At 43.0% G+C, this 15,724-nt stretch overlaps 1 protein-coding gene across 4 annotated transcripts in view; it reads left to right on the forward strand.

The window, feature by feature from the left end:
- treh (trehalase (brush-border membrane glycoprotein)) overlaps nt 1-15,724 on the forward strand; it is a 44,295-nt gene that overhangs the window by 24,799 nt on the left and 3,772 nt on the right. For all 4 annotated transcript variants that reach the window (XM_048615474.1, XM_048615477.1, XM_048615476.1 and 1 more), the window contains 11 exons: nt 292-433; nt 2,026-2,113; nt 3,881-3,981; nt 5,007-5,099; nt 7,404-7,520; nt 8,050-8,172; nt 8,471-8,520; nt 8,853-9,053; nt 9,858-10,084; nt 13,561-13,672; nt 15,080-15,192. In XM_048615474.1, coding sequence (XP_048471431.1) covers nt 292-433; nt 2,026-2,113; nt 3,881-3,981; nt 5,007-5,099; nt 7,404-7,520; nt 8,050-8,172; nt 8,471-8,520; nt 8,853-9,053; nt 9,858-10,084; nt 13,561-13,672; nt 15,080-15,192 — 1,367 coding nt within the window. The remainder of the gene's footprint in view (nt 1-291; nt 434-2,025; nt 2,114-3,880; nt 3,982-5,006; nt 5,100-7,403; nt 7,521-8,049; nt 8,173-8,470; nt 8,521-8,852; nt 9,054-9,857; nt 10,085-13,560; nt 13,673-15,079; nt 15,193-15,724) is intronic.

Here is a 15,724-nt window from a genome sequence, read left to right on the forward strand (position 1 = left end):
ATGGTAGCATCTGTGAAGAGAAACAAAACTAACGTTTCAGGTTGTAACGTTTCAGGTTGTAACCTTTTTGTCGGAACTGGCAGTACCAAAATAAACCATTCAAACCAAATAGTCTGTTTCTCTGCTGTAAATGCTATGAACTTCAGTAATTTTTGTTTTCTTGATATTTTTACAATATATCAAGTCATTTGAGAGAAAGCTACTGACTTGTGATTACTTTCAGCTTTTAAAATAGATTCATATTTTGATCATGTTTTAAAATTTTCTCTTATCCCCTCTGAAAATCTGAAGATGTCATTTTGGAAGCTTTTCGAAACCTCACCTCCCCTACTGCAGAGCTAACAAAGGAGCAACTGAAACTTTTTGTCAAAACATACTTCGATGCCCCTGGACAGGAGTTTGAGAAATGGACACCAGCTGACTGGGGTGATCAGTAGGTGTAAAAATAACTATCTCTCTGTCTTAGCTTTCCTCTCTTTGAGGTTAAATTCCAAGCCTGGCTGAAGTATTTAAAGATTACTTGACCTTTTTTTTTAACAACTACATCAGTTTGCAAACTCTACAACCTCTGGCTGAAGGTTGAAATCCAACCCTATTACATAATCAACTTGGCCTTTCAGTTCTGTCCCACTCCCTCAGTGCAACGTTAGATGTCTTCTCAATCTAATTGGATAGATTTTAATTTATGGTGTGCCTTTTCACAAGTTGAGTTCTGGTCAGCATGTTTCTCCCAAAACTTAACTGTTAAGTTAACTGTTATCATCTGTAATAATTGAATATGTGCAAAATGGCTGGTGCATTTGCTGGTATAATTCGTAACATGTCTGAATTATAGACATTTTCATAAAGCATTTTGAATTGACGTAAGCTTCTGTACATAAATCCAACTTTCTAAGTAGTAGCACTATACTACTAAACTGATTATTACTTGGACTGCACTTTGGAAGTAACAATACTGCGTGAATTTACACGTCGCTTGCTGTACCTATCTGCAGTCAGGAAGGTAAATAACACATTCCCCTTTTTATTGTAAGGGGACTGGAGTACAAGAATACAAGAAACATCACTACATTTGCTTAGGTCTCTGGTGAGATCATGCCAGGCATACTTTGTCTGGTTTTGGTCCTCCTAACGAAGGCAGGCTGTAATTGTGTTGGCAGCATAGCACCGAGATTGGCTCCAGTAATGACAGGCTGAGTAAATGGCCTATGTTTGCCTGGTGTTTAAGGAGAATGAGGAGTGAACTCACTTGAAACACAAAGGAACTTGACTGGATAGACAGATTTTTTTCCCCCTGGCTGGGCCATCCATTTGATGGGCCAGAGACTCAGAATAAGGGGGTGAATCACAGAGATTGAGATGAGAAATTTCTTCCCTGGAGGATTGTGAATCTTTGGAATAATAACAGAAAATGCTGGAAGTACTTGGCAGCATTTCTGGACGGAAAAATAAAGTGGATGTTTCAGGTTGTGACCGCTCATCAGACCTCCTTTCTCACTGCAAGGTTAGGACCTGGAATGCTAGCTGTTTCTGTCCCTGCTCTGTATTACTAGACCTGAATATTTCCAGGCATTACAGATAGTAAGAACTGCTGATGCTGGAGTCAGAGATAAGTGTGGAGCTGGATGAACACAGCAGGCCAGGCAGCATCAGAAGAGCAGGAAAGCTGACGTTTCAGGTCGGGACATTTCTGAAGAAGGGTCCCAACCCGAAATGTCAACTCTATTTCAAGCCATTAGTTGCTTTTGCTCTTGAATTGTGTAGAACCTTTTGGAGTTGCTCACTTCGAGGGTCGTGGATACTTTGAACATATTTAAGGCTCAACCAGATTTATTCTGTAAGGGAGATGAAGAATTTGGGGAGTAGGTGGAAAAGTGGAGCTGGGAGGTGGGCAGATCTACTATAATCATATTAAATGGTACAGTAGGCTTTGGGGCTACAAATTCTACTCCAGCTTCTATTTTTGTAACTGGTTATAAGTGAAATGTCTCTCTCTCTCAATAAAAATGTCACTTTCTCCTGCAGCCCCCAAATCCTTCAGAAGATTCCTGACCAGAAGCTACGCCTTTGGGCGACAGAACTGCATGCTCTTTGGAAAGTCCTGGGAAGAAAGGTATATGTGGAATCATACTTGCAGCACATTCATTGGTGTAGATTACTTCTGATCAGTGTGCAGGAAGGGGACATTGACCAGGTGATCTAGTACACTGTATCAGCATTTTGAAAATGGAATTGGCAGGGTCCTAGTGGTATGAGCTTGTGGTAGGTGCACGCTCTAGTTTTCACCTAGTGTGGACTGAATCTGTAAACTCGCCCTTGCCCACAAATAAGAAATTAAATTCAAAACTGGCGTTATATGATCTTAAATGGGCAAGCCTCCTTATGCACAACTCCATGTGGATTGCAGCAGCATTACTACTGTGAGATACACTCTGCTTCTTGTTAAACTCCATTATCTCCTCACATGCTAGTCCTATTCTTCCTGTAACATTTAATACAGGATGTAAGACACAATCAGGCAAACAAGCTATGCTTTAGATATCCAGCACTGTATGAGCAGAAATTTTCTCCAATTAAATATTAGGAGACTGAAATTATTCTTTCTCGTCACCATCCATACATCAATCCCTGAATACTGCCTCCATCTCACTTCCTGGCCTTCGTCTGAGATTAAACCTTTCTGCTTGTAAATTTGGTGCTGTACTGATCCCAAAATGTATATTTTGGGACTTTTTTTATTCTTCTGTGTGCAGGGTGAGATGTATATTTCTTTGTTGGATTTAGGGACATGTCACTCCTACTTGAGCCTGATTTAAACTGGGTCTGACCCATCTCTCGCACTTCCGCCCTCACCCGCCCTCTTCCCTCCCACAAGGGTTCCCCTTGTCCTTATCTACCATCCCACCAGCATCCACATCCAGGAGATCATCAGACGTCATTTCCACCACCTCCAGCGAGATGCCACCGCTAGACACGTATTCCTCTCCCCTCCCTTGTCTGCCTTCCACAGGGACCGTTCCCTCTGGGACAGCTTGGTCCACACTTCCTTCACTCCCAACACCTCCCACAGCACCTTCACCTTCAACTGGCGAAGGTGCAACACCTGCCCATTTACCTCCTCCCTCCCCACTATCCAAGGGCCCAAACATACCTTCCAGGTGAAGCAACACTTCACCTGCACTTCCCAGAATCTAGTCTACTGCATTCGCTGCTCGCAAAGTGGCCTCCTGTACACTGGGGAAACAAAGCGTAAACTTGGCGACTGCTTCGCAGAACGTCTACGTTCTGCTCGCATAAAAGATCCTGAGCTTCCAGTTGCCTGCCACTTCAACACACCACCCTGTTCCCTGGCCAACATCTCTGTCTCAGGCTTGCTGCAATGTTCCAGCAAAACTCAGCACAAGCTGGAAGAACAACACCTCATTTTCTGCTTGGGAACCCTGCAGCCCTCTGGACTCAATATTAAGTTCAATAATTTTAGGGCCTGAACTCTCCCATGTCCTAACCCCCTACCCTACACACTAGGCCTTGTTATCACAGCCTGCCATTACACACTACCTATTGTTAGCCACTAACAGTCCCCATTAACAACTACTCACCCTTCTAGCCAGTTCATTATCAACTCGTTTGTCTGTCCGCTTGTTCTCTCTCTTTTGGGCTTTATCCCCACCTATCGTTTACTCCTTACCCCCTCCCCAACCCTATCTTCTGTTTATAAACTGACATTTTCCTAGCTACCATCAGTTCAGAGGAAGGGTCACCGGCCTTGAAATGTTAACTCTGATTTCTCCTCACAGATGCTGTGAGACCTGCTGAGCTTTTCCAACAAATTCTGTTTTTGTTTCTGATTCTGATTAAACGCACCTTTTGTTCCTTTCAGATTACGCAAAATGTGCAGTCACACCCAGAACTGTATTCCCAGATTTATGTGCCCAAGCCATTGATTGTACCTGGTGGTCGTTTCAGGGAGTATTATTACTGGTAAGAGCGTGTTGTGGATTTGCTGGCTAGACAGTGACACTGTCATTAATTGACATTAATTGTTTTTAGCACTGCTAAAATAATCCTGAATCCAATGACCTTCCCAGTATTGTTGCCATCTTATCTTTTAGCCACTTTCCCCGTTGCAAATCTCCTTTTTTTTCCCTCTCCGGGATGTCAAAATGTCAGTTGGAAGTTCTTCGTTGCTACAGCAGAAATCACTCGTAGCAGATGTGACCTGACTTCCTTCTGTCTGGCCCAATTGCCATCTGACCCCCATTTTAAGGAGGGGTCTATTGGCCAGGGTTTCTGATCCTTGTTCTAATCTGGGGACTCGCAGTGGGATTGGTGGCTGCGTGTATTAGTGAAGACAAGATTCTGTCCCAGTGCAATATCCTGCTAATGCTGAGGTGCTGAAATGGGGGCAGTTTGCCTGCAAGGGATGGGAGGTCAAATGTAGAAATTAGGTTTGGGGCCTATTAACTTGCTGTCAAATCTACATACTTACTATTGCAAACCACATGGCTAAATGATGAGGCATTGGTGAATGCAATCATTTCAAGGTCCTATCGTGAGATCCACTTGGAGGGTCTTACAATTTCGTGAATTGCGGTGGATTCCAGTAGACACCTTCATTGAAATGACGTTGCATGGGCCACTTACTGTTGAAGTCCATGTGCATCTGTAAAGCATCATCTTAATGATGGTCTATTAGGTGGCTGTGGGTCTTTTTTTTTGTAAAAATATTGTTTCGCAGCTGAGGGTTCAGCAGCTAACCTTGGATGTAGATGTGGCAGTAGTCCTGGCAGTGCTGGGTCAGTAGTTCAGCTGAGAATGTGCTAAGGTCCTCTAGAGGTATGTGTGCTGATAGCTGGTTAATGATGGACTGAGTAAATCTTTACTGCACTGCACAATTTTTACGCTGCTGGTCTGTGAGCATCACGGCAGAATGGTGCTACACTATTTAGAGTTCAAAATGTGCAGTATACCAGGATTGCATACTGATTTTGTTCTCTTATCCTTAGGGACTCCTACTGGATAATAAAGGGGCTGCTGCTCTCTGAGATGAGTGAAACCTCTAAAGGAATGATTGAAAATTTTTTGTATCTCATGCAAAGGTAAAATAGAACAGGCAATGATATACTTCAAGTGAGGAGAAGACCTGTCACCCTGAGAGTGAGCACCTTGAGGAGAGGGGGTCCTAACTTTAGGGGTTACAATGGTCCAGTTCAGTTTCTGATCACATCAAGTAAATGTTGTGGCTGAAAGACCAGGTCAAAGACTCAGATTTCTAGAACTAGTAACTCATCATCTGAAATCCTAATGTCTGTCCATCATTGGTGAGATCTAAGTCAGATGTCTGGAAAATATCCCACATGGCCTGGCTGAGGGCTGAGTGCAACTCCAACAACACTCTGCTCCCCTCCAAGTCTCTGACTCTCCTGATTTGGAACAATATTGCTGTTCCTTTGCAGCTGTCAAATCCTGGAACAAACTTCCTAATGACACTAGATGTACTAATGCCTTATTGACTGTAGCTGTTTCAGAAGGTGCTAACTGGTGTCTTTTACAAGGGAAATTCAGAGCGAGCAGAAATGTGATTTCCACATCAAAGAGGCACCATGTTTGAGAGGTGGAAGGACTTTTGGGTGAAATATAAGAGCAAAAGATGCAGAAAATCTGAAGCATGAACAGAAATTGTTGGAGAAACTTGGCAGGACTGGCAGCATCTGTGGAGAGAACACAATGTTTCAAGTTCAGTGACCCTCCATCAGGACACAATGAAATGAAACTAAGTTTTTGCTCGCAGCAAATGGGCTGCTGTAGTTGTGATGTTTTCAGTAATGTGTGTGGGGGGTGGGGTTTTTCCCCTTTAATCCTGTTTTTCATTTCACTGTATTTCCTTGTACCTAATTTCCCTCTCAATTCACCCCATTTCCTTTCCAATCTTTCTTTCTTTGCCACTTGTATCCAAGAGGAGGGGAGTGCTGAGCCCAGGACAAGCCCACTCCAGTTGGCTTTCTTTCTCTTTTTTTTCCTCTTTTTACTTGCTCTTTTTTTAAAAAACCTCCTGCTTTTCTTTGTTTTCTTTTTAAATGGAAAGTGGCAGGTGAAGGAGGTGGCCTCCAGCAGCAACGCCAAATCAAGCCAGGCACACCTCCAACCCAACCTGGGGTCTCCGGTGAGCGAGGAACAGGTCCCGAGCTGATCCCCCTGGCCTGGACCCGTAGGCTAGGCCAAAGCTCCAGGTCCACAGCTAGGCCTGGGCACCTAAAAGGACAATCATGGCAGCCTCATCCATAAAACATAGGAACAGAAATTAGGCCATTAGGCCATTCGGCCCATCAAGTTTGCTCTGCCATTCAATCATGGCTGATAAGTTCCTCAACCCCATATAAGACCATCAGACAAAAACTGAATTCCAATTTTGCCATTTGTCATGGTGAGGTTTGAACTCCCATCCCTGGAGGTAACTGGATCACTAGTCCAATAACATTACTGGTAGACCACTGCCTGCATGTGATGTTTGGCTTAGTCTTTGGTGCCCAGGTATTCCAGCAGCCCAGCATGGAGGTCTCAGCACAGCTACATCTTCAGAATATCACATTGTTCCTTAATCAGCTTTCCTTGAGCCCAGGAGCTGTTAACTGAAATGTGGTCAACTTTGTCTTAATTTTATTTATGTATGACTTCTGTCATTGATGTAGTGGGGTGACTTTTAAAACCTTTCACTATTTTTCATGTAAAAGTGCACATGACAAATTTCTATTCTATCCTACTCCTTAAGTCTTTTTGATTTTACAGAGAGGGAGTTAGTGCCATCACTGGGGTGCTTCACTATGTTAAAAGCAAACTGTTGATGTTCCTTTTAACCTGGCTGGCAACTTTCTCAGGGTGTGGTTTGTATGTGGAATGAACTGCCAGAGGAAGTGGTAGATACAGGGACAGTTATAAATTTAACAGATGTTTAGGCAGGTATGTGAATAGGAAAGGCTTAGAGGCAGTTCAGAGGAAGGGTCACTCAACCTGAAATGTTTACTCCGACTTCTCTCTACAGACCTGCTGAGCTTTTCCAGCAATTTCTGTTTTGGTTTCTGATTTACAGCATCTGCTGTTCTTTTGGTTTTTATGAAGATTTAGAGGGATATGGGTCAAAAGCAGGCAAATGGGACTAGTTTAGTTTGGGAAGCTCGGTCAGCATGGACAAGTTTGGACTAAAGAGTCTGTTTCCATGCCATGTGACTCTGACTCTACAGTCTCCAGTCACTTACTTTCACTCTTGCTTCCAATCTCTTTGCACTTTGCAGCTTCTACCATCAATCCTACTGTTCAACATTGTAAACTTCCATTTCCCAAATCTGAGGGGTTAGGAGATGAATGATACAAATAAAAATGTTTAACGTCTTAATTTTCTTTCCCAGATTTGAATTAATCCCAAATGGAGGACGGATTTACTATGAACGCAGGAGTCAGCCACCCTTCCTGGTGCTGATGATGGAGAGTTACATCAACGTCACAAATGATCTAGACTTCTTAAAGTAAGCTGATTGATATCTGTTAGGCGCACTGTGATGTCTGTTTTGGGTTTTGAGTGCTTTCTTCCACTCCAAGTCTACCCTGGGCACTGTGGATTGAGCAATCTGTTGTGCTACAGTGTTAACATCGCTGGGGAGCATTTTTATATAAAAAGGTATTAAGTGGGTATGTCAGTAAACTGTGTCCAACTGTTTTTAAAAACTCAACAGGTTCACTGATCCTTAGGGAAATGTTGTCTGTACATACCTGCTCTGGGCCTATGTGACTCAAATCCTGGACCAGTCTTCACTCTGAAATGTCCAGAAAGCCCATGCAAGCTGTACAGGTGTATTACTACACTGCAGCAGCTGAAAGGTGTTCTCTTGGGTGATTTTGGATGAGTGGTAAATGCCAGCCTTGCCAGAAGACCCCCAAGTGAAAGGATTCAGGCAAAACTGAATCTCTATAACTGAGCAGAAGGGTTATGGGTGCTTGTGCTGTTCACGTCTCCAAGTTTGATTAACATGAAACGTAACTTTTTTTTAAAATCAGGCAAAGTATTGATCTCCTGGATAAGGAGTATGAATTCTGGATGAAGAATCGAGTCATGCCTGTCAGTATAGGAAGCAAAACTCATCATCTGAATCGGTATATTGTTGAAGCAGCTGGCCCCAGGTTTGTACAGATGTGAACTGCCTTCTCTCTAGTTTTTGTTATTCAACATGTTCCTCAGATTTACTACTGGGAGAGTGACAGATGAACATTTTATGACCTTCTCTACCTTTAGCATCATAGTAGTATGTAGCAGAAACATGTGCTAATTTAAAAAGCAAAGCAGCAAAAGCTGTATACGGACAGAGACTAGCAACTCTAAGGGGCCTGTTGCTGGGAATCTCTGGAGTTATTAATCTGTTCTCTTCTGATTGCCCATAATTTTTTAAATTCAAATTTATTTCTTTTTCTTCAAAAACAGGCCGGAGTCCTTTAGTAAGGACGTAGAATTGGCCCAGGCAGTCCCAGAAGGTAACGTTTATTCTAATAACCATTTTAATGGCAAAAGAGGCTGGAGGAAAATTGGTTGATGTAGATGGTGTGCTGAAACAGCTTTATGCTGTATCCAACTCTGCTTTGCTGGCTTGGGGTGTTTTGGGGGCACTGTAGAGAGCATTTCCAATTAGGTCATGGTTTGCTGTTTTGTTTTTGGAGAGCCTCTGGTCCAAGCTGTGCAGTGAATCTACAATTTGTGTTGAAGCCCAGATGAGGTGCATCTAAACTAAAACTGAGCCAGAGCATTGTCAGTAAAATAAAGCTTGACCTTACAATGGTTTAAATGACACTATTTGTTTTGTCCTCAGCTGCCCAAGGAGACCTATGGATGGAGCTAAAAACTGGAGCAGAGTCGGGTTGGGATTTTTCATCTCGTTGGTTCATTGACTCCAATGGGAAGAATAATGGAACATTAAAAGACACAAAAACCAAACAGGTCCTCCCTGTTGACCTGAACTCTATCCTCTGCAAGAATGAGCGAATTCTGGCAATATTCCACAAGCTGCTGGGTTGGTATTGTTCTGTGGCCAGTGCATAAAAATCTTGTATTCTTTCTGATGTAAGGAAGCAGAAGAGCATCTGTTGTTGCATTTAACAGACACTTGCAATGCATTAGTCATGCAAAAAGGCAGTCTGAATCGAGGATGCCATGCCTAGGGTCACCTGAGCTGCAATGTCATTTGTAAGCACCATTTCAGCGCTTGACCACATTGTCCGGGCTGACTGGCCTACTGCAGGGTCTGAAGTGACATTCATTATGTTGTTAAAGCTGCCAGCAAACACCACCTATGTTATTTGTAGTTTTATTTGGATAGTCCCATGCAGGTATTGTCTCCTGCATTTCCTCACTCCAAAAGTAATTTGGGATTTTCAAGGTCCTGTTTTCTGTTGACTGTTACTATTGGAACGTTGGGTGGAGATGCAGTGGTTTGGCCATGATGGTCTGTGAGGCTCTTGCAGGGAGTGGGATCTGAAGCTTGATCATTTGGTCCAGGTCTGTGTGTGTCTGTGCATGAGTTTTGGTCTATCATGATCCAGCCCCTCTGTGGGGGGACTGCAATGGGGAGAGATGGTCAAGTTCAGATTTTCTTTCTATTTCATTGATATTTCTCTCTCACTGACGCGTGTCCAGCCCACTATGAAAGTCACAGTCTCCTGATAAGTGCCTCAGGTGTGGTGACGTGCTCTGTGAGACATCTGCACTGAGATGGCAGTGATTGGTATCTCAAACTTCTGTACCATTCCTGTCTTCCCCCAATACAAGAGTCCTTCTGGCTGATATGATCCTTAAATCATCTGTCTTTACTTTTCAGGTAATTTTTCTCAGGCACAGTACTATGAGGATGCCTTAAAGCGTCGCATTGATGCTGTACGCGATGTTTTCTGGGATGAAACACAAGGAGTCTGGTTTGACTACAACTTACTAACTAACCACAGCAACACTGCCTTCTATGCTTCCAACTTGGCTCCCCTCTGGGCTGAGTGTTTTGCTGAGCAGGAAGCAGGAAAAACAGCAGAGATGGTGATCCGTTACCTGGAGGTAATGACTAGTTGCCCCAAAAATACTTCACTTGGACGGGATTGGCGTTTGGGGATGAAGTTTCTCTTGGCCTCCAATGAGTGAATGTTGCCCCTGACCCCGTCATAGAAAAATGTTTGCCTGGATCTTTGAAACTGAGGGCTATTTCACATACCATGCTTTCTGGGACTGACTCTGGGTCCATGGGCAACACAACTTCTGGCAGTTTTGCAAAAGTCGACCATTGTGATGCAGTTGGGCTGTGACCAGGTGAACTACGGTTTGGATCTTTGTGTCTCCTGAGTTGATTTATTTTGACAAGCAGCTGTTAAGGGAAAGAGAGGGTTCCTGCCACTGATCACTGTCCATAGAACTGTCTACTTTCCTTACAAGAAAGGAAACAGATGTTGATTGGGAGTGAGATTTGGTTAGATTCTTAGTGCCATTTGAATACAGATAGCTAGTTAAGACCTGTAAATGAAAAATCAATAATAACTTGATGATTAAACCTGTATTCCACGAAAAATTTGACATTTTCTGGAGAGGGTCATTGTTATTGTTAATTATTGACCTATACTGTGTTGGGGAGGCTTGATTATTCTGTAAAATTGACAGTTCAGTGGCTGTTGACACCAAATAGTCACTTGAGTTTCACATACCAATAGCAACCCAATTCAAGTATTTATATAAAAAGTAAAATACTGCAGATGCTGGAAATCAAGAGAAAAAGGATGCTGGAGAAACTTGGCAGGTCTGGCACCATGTGTGGAGAGAAAGGAGTTATTGTTTTGAGTTTGGGATGAAATATAAATTGGAGGAAGACCAATTTTGATGGCATTGGGCTACTCATGGGTAAAGGGACCGCTGGAAAGTGGGAGGCCTTCAAAATTGAGATAACGAGAGTTCAGAGACAGTGTGTTCCTGTAACTGTGAAGGGCAAGCCCGATGGATGACTAGGGAAACTGAGGCTTCTGTCAAGAAAAAGGCAGCATGTGTCGGGTATGGACAGCTGGGATTGAGTGAATCACAGAGTACAAGAGCAATAGGAGTATACTCGAGGGGAAATCAGGAGGGCAAAAGGGGACATGAGAGAGCTTTGGCAAATAGAGTTAAGGAGAATCCAGAGGGATTCTACAAATACATTAAGGACAAAAGAGTAACTAGGGAGAGAACAGGGCCCTTTTAAAGATCAGCAAGGCCACCTATGTGTGGAACCCCCAGGAATTGAATTAATTGGATTGAATTAGCTTTATTGTCATGTACTGAAAGGAGTACAGTGAAAAGTTTATAAATTGCCACTTACAGCACCATCTTGGATCCAAAGATACCTAGGTATAGCTTCAGTTCTAAGGCTAGTTACAGAATCGAGAAACGAAGAAAATGTTACCTTTACAGCTATATGCAGTATAACCAAAGGTCAGAAAAACAAGAAGCAAAGTTAAAAAAGATAAACATCACAGTTTGTTTCCAAGGGATCTCTGCAGTAGACCAGCTCAGGGGACATCCACAAGGTCTGACTGCTGGTTACCATGCTCTGTACTTAACTGTTACCCAAGGCCGAGAGAAGGGAGGGATGAAAGAACGGGTGGAGCAACCGAGCTCCAGCTGGAGCATCTTACTCTGCTGCCAGGGAATAGGTGTGATACTAAATGAGTATTTTGTCTGTCTTACTGTGGAGAAGGATATAGAAGCTAAAGAACTGGGAGAAATAGTGATATCTTAAAGTGTCCATATTAGAGGAGGTTGTGCTGGACGTCTAAAAACGCATAAAGGTGTATAAATCCCCGGGACCTGATCAGATATATCTCAAACTTTTTGTGGGAAGCGGTGGCTGGGCCCTTTGCTGCGATTGTATCATTGACGGGTGAGATGCTAATGAGGTGCCATTATTTAAGAAAGGTGGTAAGGAAAAGCCAGGGATCTATAGGCCAGTGATGAGTAAGTTACTGGATGGGATTCTGAGGGACAGAATTTACATGTATCTGAAAAAGCCGGGAACGATTAGGGATAGACAACATGGATTTGTGTGTGGAATGCGAGTCTCACTAACTTAATTGAGTTTTTTGAAAAAGTGACAAAGAACACTGAAGGCAATAGTGGTGGACGTTTTCTGTATGGACTTGAGAAAGGTGATTGCCAAGGTTCCACAAGGTAGGCTGGTTAGCAAGGTTAGATTGCTCGGAATCCAGGGAGACCTTGCCATTTTGGATACAAAATTGGCTTGAAGGTAGGACCTTGGGGTGCAGGTAGGATAGTGAAGAAGGCGTTTGGTATGCTTGCCTTTATAGGTCAGTGCATTGAGTATAGGGGTTGGGAAGTCATGTTGCGGCTGTACAGGACATTGAGGCCACTTCTGGAATACAGCATTTAATTCTGGTCTCCCTGCTATAGGAAAGGTGTTAAACTTGAAAGGGTTCAGAAAAGATTTTTCAAGAATGTTGCCGGGGTTGGAGGGTTTGAGCTATAGGAAGAGGCTGAATAGGCTGGGGCTATTTTCCCTGGAGCGTCGGAGGCTGAGGGGTGACCTTTTATAGAAGTTTATAAAATCATGACGGGCATGAATACATTGAATAGCCAAGGACATTTTCCTGGGGTGGGAGAGTCCAAAACTAGAGGAACATAGGTTTAAGGTGAGAGGAGAAAGATTTAGAATGGACCTGAGGTGCAACTTTTTCACACACAGGGTGGTGTGTGTGTGGAATGAGCTGCCAGAGGAAGTGGTGGAGGCTGGTACATTTACAACAATTAAAAGGTATGTGAGTGGGAAAAGCAGTGTGCTGCAAGGATTGGTACTGGGTCCCCTGCTTTTTGTCTTCTATGTTCGCATCCAGATCATTTACATAGGAGGTATGGTTAGTAAGTTTGTAGATGACACTAAAATTTGTGGTGTTGTGGACAGTGAAGAAGGTTATCTCAGATACAGTGGGACCTTGATCAAATGGGCCAAGGAGTGGCAGATGAAGCTTAATTTGGATAAATGTGAGGTGCTGCATTTTGGTCAGACAAATCAGGACAGGACTTGTGCACCTTTTTAATGGTAAGCTGTTTGGAGGGATATGGGCCAAATGCTAGCAAATGGGACTGGATTAATTTAGGGTATCTGCTCAGCATAAACGAGTTGGACCAAAGGGTTTGTTTCTGTGCTGTATATCTCTGAATCTGTCTATCTCTGTCTGTCTGAAGAGTTTTGTTAGACTCTGATGGTAACTTTGTCCCTCCAGATGCTGCTAGACCTGCTGAGTTTCTCCAGTATTCTGCTTGAAAATGTAATATGTGTGAAAACATCAAGACCCTTTTGATATAAAACAAAATTGACATTGAGCCATTTAAGGAGATTTAAGACAAGTGACAAAAATATTGGTCAAAGCAGCATGTTTTGGAGTGAAAAACTTGTGACCATGATTGGGTGATGCCAGTAAATGGTGGGTTCTATAAACAAACTGCAGCGTTTTCTGTATATCCCTCACCATATGTGTGACCTATGCTTTTTTTCACAGGGCCAGCAACTACTGTCATACAAGAATGGAATCCCAACGTCCCTGGTGACAAGTGGTGAGCAGTGGGACTATCCCAATGCCTGGCCACCTCTGCAGCAAATGATCATTGAAGGTAAAACAATCCTGCTTTCATTTCATTGGCAGGACTATGATTCTGGGGTAGACAGGCAGAATTTTTTTAAAAATTAAATGCTGCTGTTGGTGGGAAAAGGTATTGATTTTACGATTTATATTCCTGTTGTGCTAAGCAGGTGATAGTTTGTGGGTACCCCAGAGTGTTCCTATTCTGGAGAAGGAGAGAACATCCTCCTTAGGCTTGTGCTTTTCATCCATCGGTGGCTGATTGAGCAGCAGGTCTACAGTAGCTAACTGGAGCATGAATATAGTTAGAAATAGTTGATTTCAATCTCATGCAGCCACGGTGTCCTAAATGGATGTGTTTGGAGGTATTCATAAACGCTTGTTTTTGCCCAATCCCTTTTTCTACCTTTGGCCAAATTGAAAGTTTATCTGTTTCCACATGTACTTGGTGACGCCCAATATCACCTCACCAATGCTTGCCATGACTTCTTTTTCTTTGTTTATAAAGACAATGGCTGAATTCTCTTCCCTAATGATTTTGTTTTATTTCACCTTCCATTGCGATTTACCAGCCATTGATATTTGGCTGATATAGATTTGTTCACAACTTTGATCTCCCACCTGTCCTTGAGTTGAGCTTGTAACAGTCTATCTCTTCATCACCAAGGCTACCTGCTGCCATCTCTAAAGCATCTAACAATTACAGCAATGGATGAGACCACAGAAATTTGAACATGAAGAGAACTTTAAAATCAAGGTGTCAGTGATTTAAGGAATTATTGTAGGTCAGCGAGCGTAGTAATGAAGCAAAATAGTGTGTGGGCTGTAGCATTTTGGACAAGCCCATGAGTGAAGGTCAAAGTGAAGCTGGCTAGGAGAGCATTACCAAAGGGACGGATGAATGGTTCGGCAGCGGATGAGTTGTGGCAAAGTTCACATACTTTAGTGGTTGAAATAGATGGAAACAATGATTTTATCAAAGTCTGGTTCAGTAGGTCACCAGTCAGGGTATATTGAGGTCTGGTTACTGTGCATGGAAGTGTCAGGGTTATTTCCCATTGAAGAGCATCCCTGTGGCATTCAGAACCCAAAGTACAACCCTGGACAGGAGTTTGAGAATCCGAGCAGCAGTGTATGGTTTGCGGTATTTTGGAAAAACTGCACACCTTTTTTGGTTTTAATTGTCTGTAATTTGGAAGGTGGGAAAGGTGAGGATTGCCAGTTATTGAAGGTTGGATGGTGATAGAACAGTTTGTTCCGTGAGGAACTTTTGTGTTATTGAGGGACTAAAGAAGGAACCAGATAGTATATTCTATATTTATTTAATCTGTTGTTCCCTGTTCTCCCTGTGAATGTCTCCTGTGTACAAGGCAAGAATCTCCATGAAATCATCTGAATTTCTGTTCAATTCATTATTGATTTTTATTAAATAACCCAGGCCTGGCAAAGTCCAACTCTGAGGCAGGCCAGAGGATTGCATTCCAACAGGCACAGAAGTGGATCCACTCAAACTGGCATCTGTATGAGAAACGTCAAGCTATGTTTGAGAAGGTGAGTGTAAATTTTTTTTTGAGGGGTGATTGCTATCACAGTTATTCTGCAATCTGAATGTCCACCAATTCTCACTTTGGTCTGATGTAATGCAGTCCACTCGGTTATGGCGTAAGTTTGGTTGCTTTCTTGATGTAAAATCAGCTGGTTGGGCTTCAAAGGTATGAAAGTCATGGCTATATAGGGTTAATTCTTGTGTTGTTGTATTATGTTAAAATGTAATACAATAACTCGAAGCCCATCAAATGTGGTAGAAATGGGTGATAGTTGTGTCTGCGAGTGACTGAGCACTGCATTCATACAGCGCCTGTCAGCATAGCCTAGGAACTCTTCATGAAGAGCCAAACTGCTTTAGATAGGGAAGTGTGACACAATTCTCAAATGGATCATCCAAAGTTCATGCAATCATAGAATCCCTAGAGTTCAGATAGAGGCTATTTGGTCCATAGTCTTGACCAACCCTCCAAAGAGCATCCGACCCAAACCACACACCTCCCCCCCCCCCCCCCCCCCCCCCCCCCCCCCCCCCCCC

Source organism: Rhincodon typus, chromosome 32, assembly GCF_021869965.1.
Source record: "Rhincodon typus isolate 14 chromosome 32, sRhiTyp1.1, whole genome shotgun sequence".
NCBI lineage: Eukaryota > Metazoa > Chordata > Chondrichthyes > Orectolobiformes > Rhincodontidae > Rhincodon > Rhincodon typus.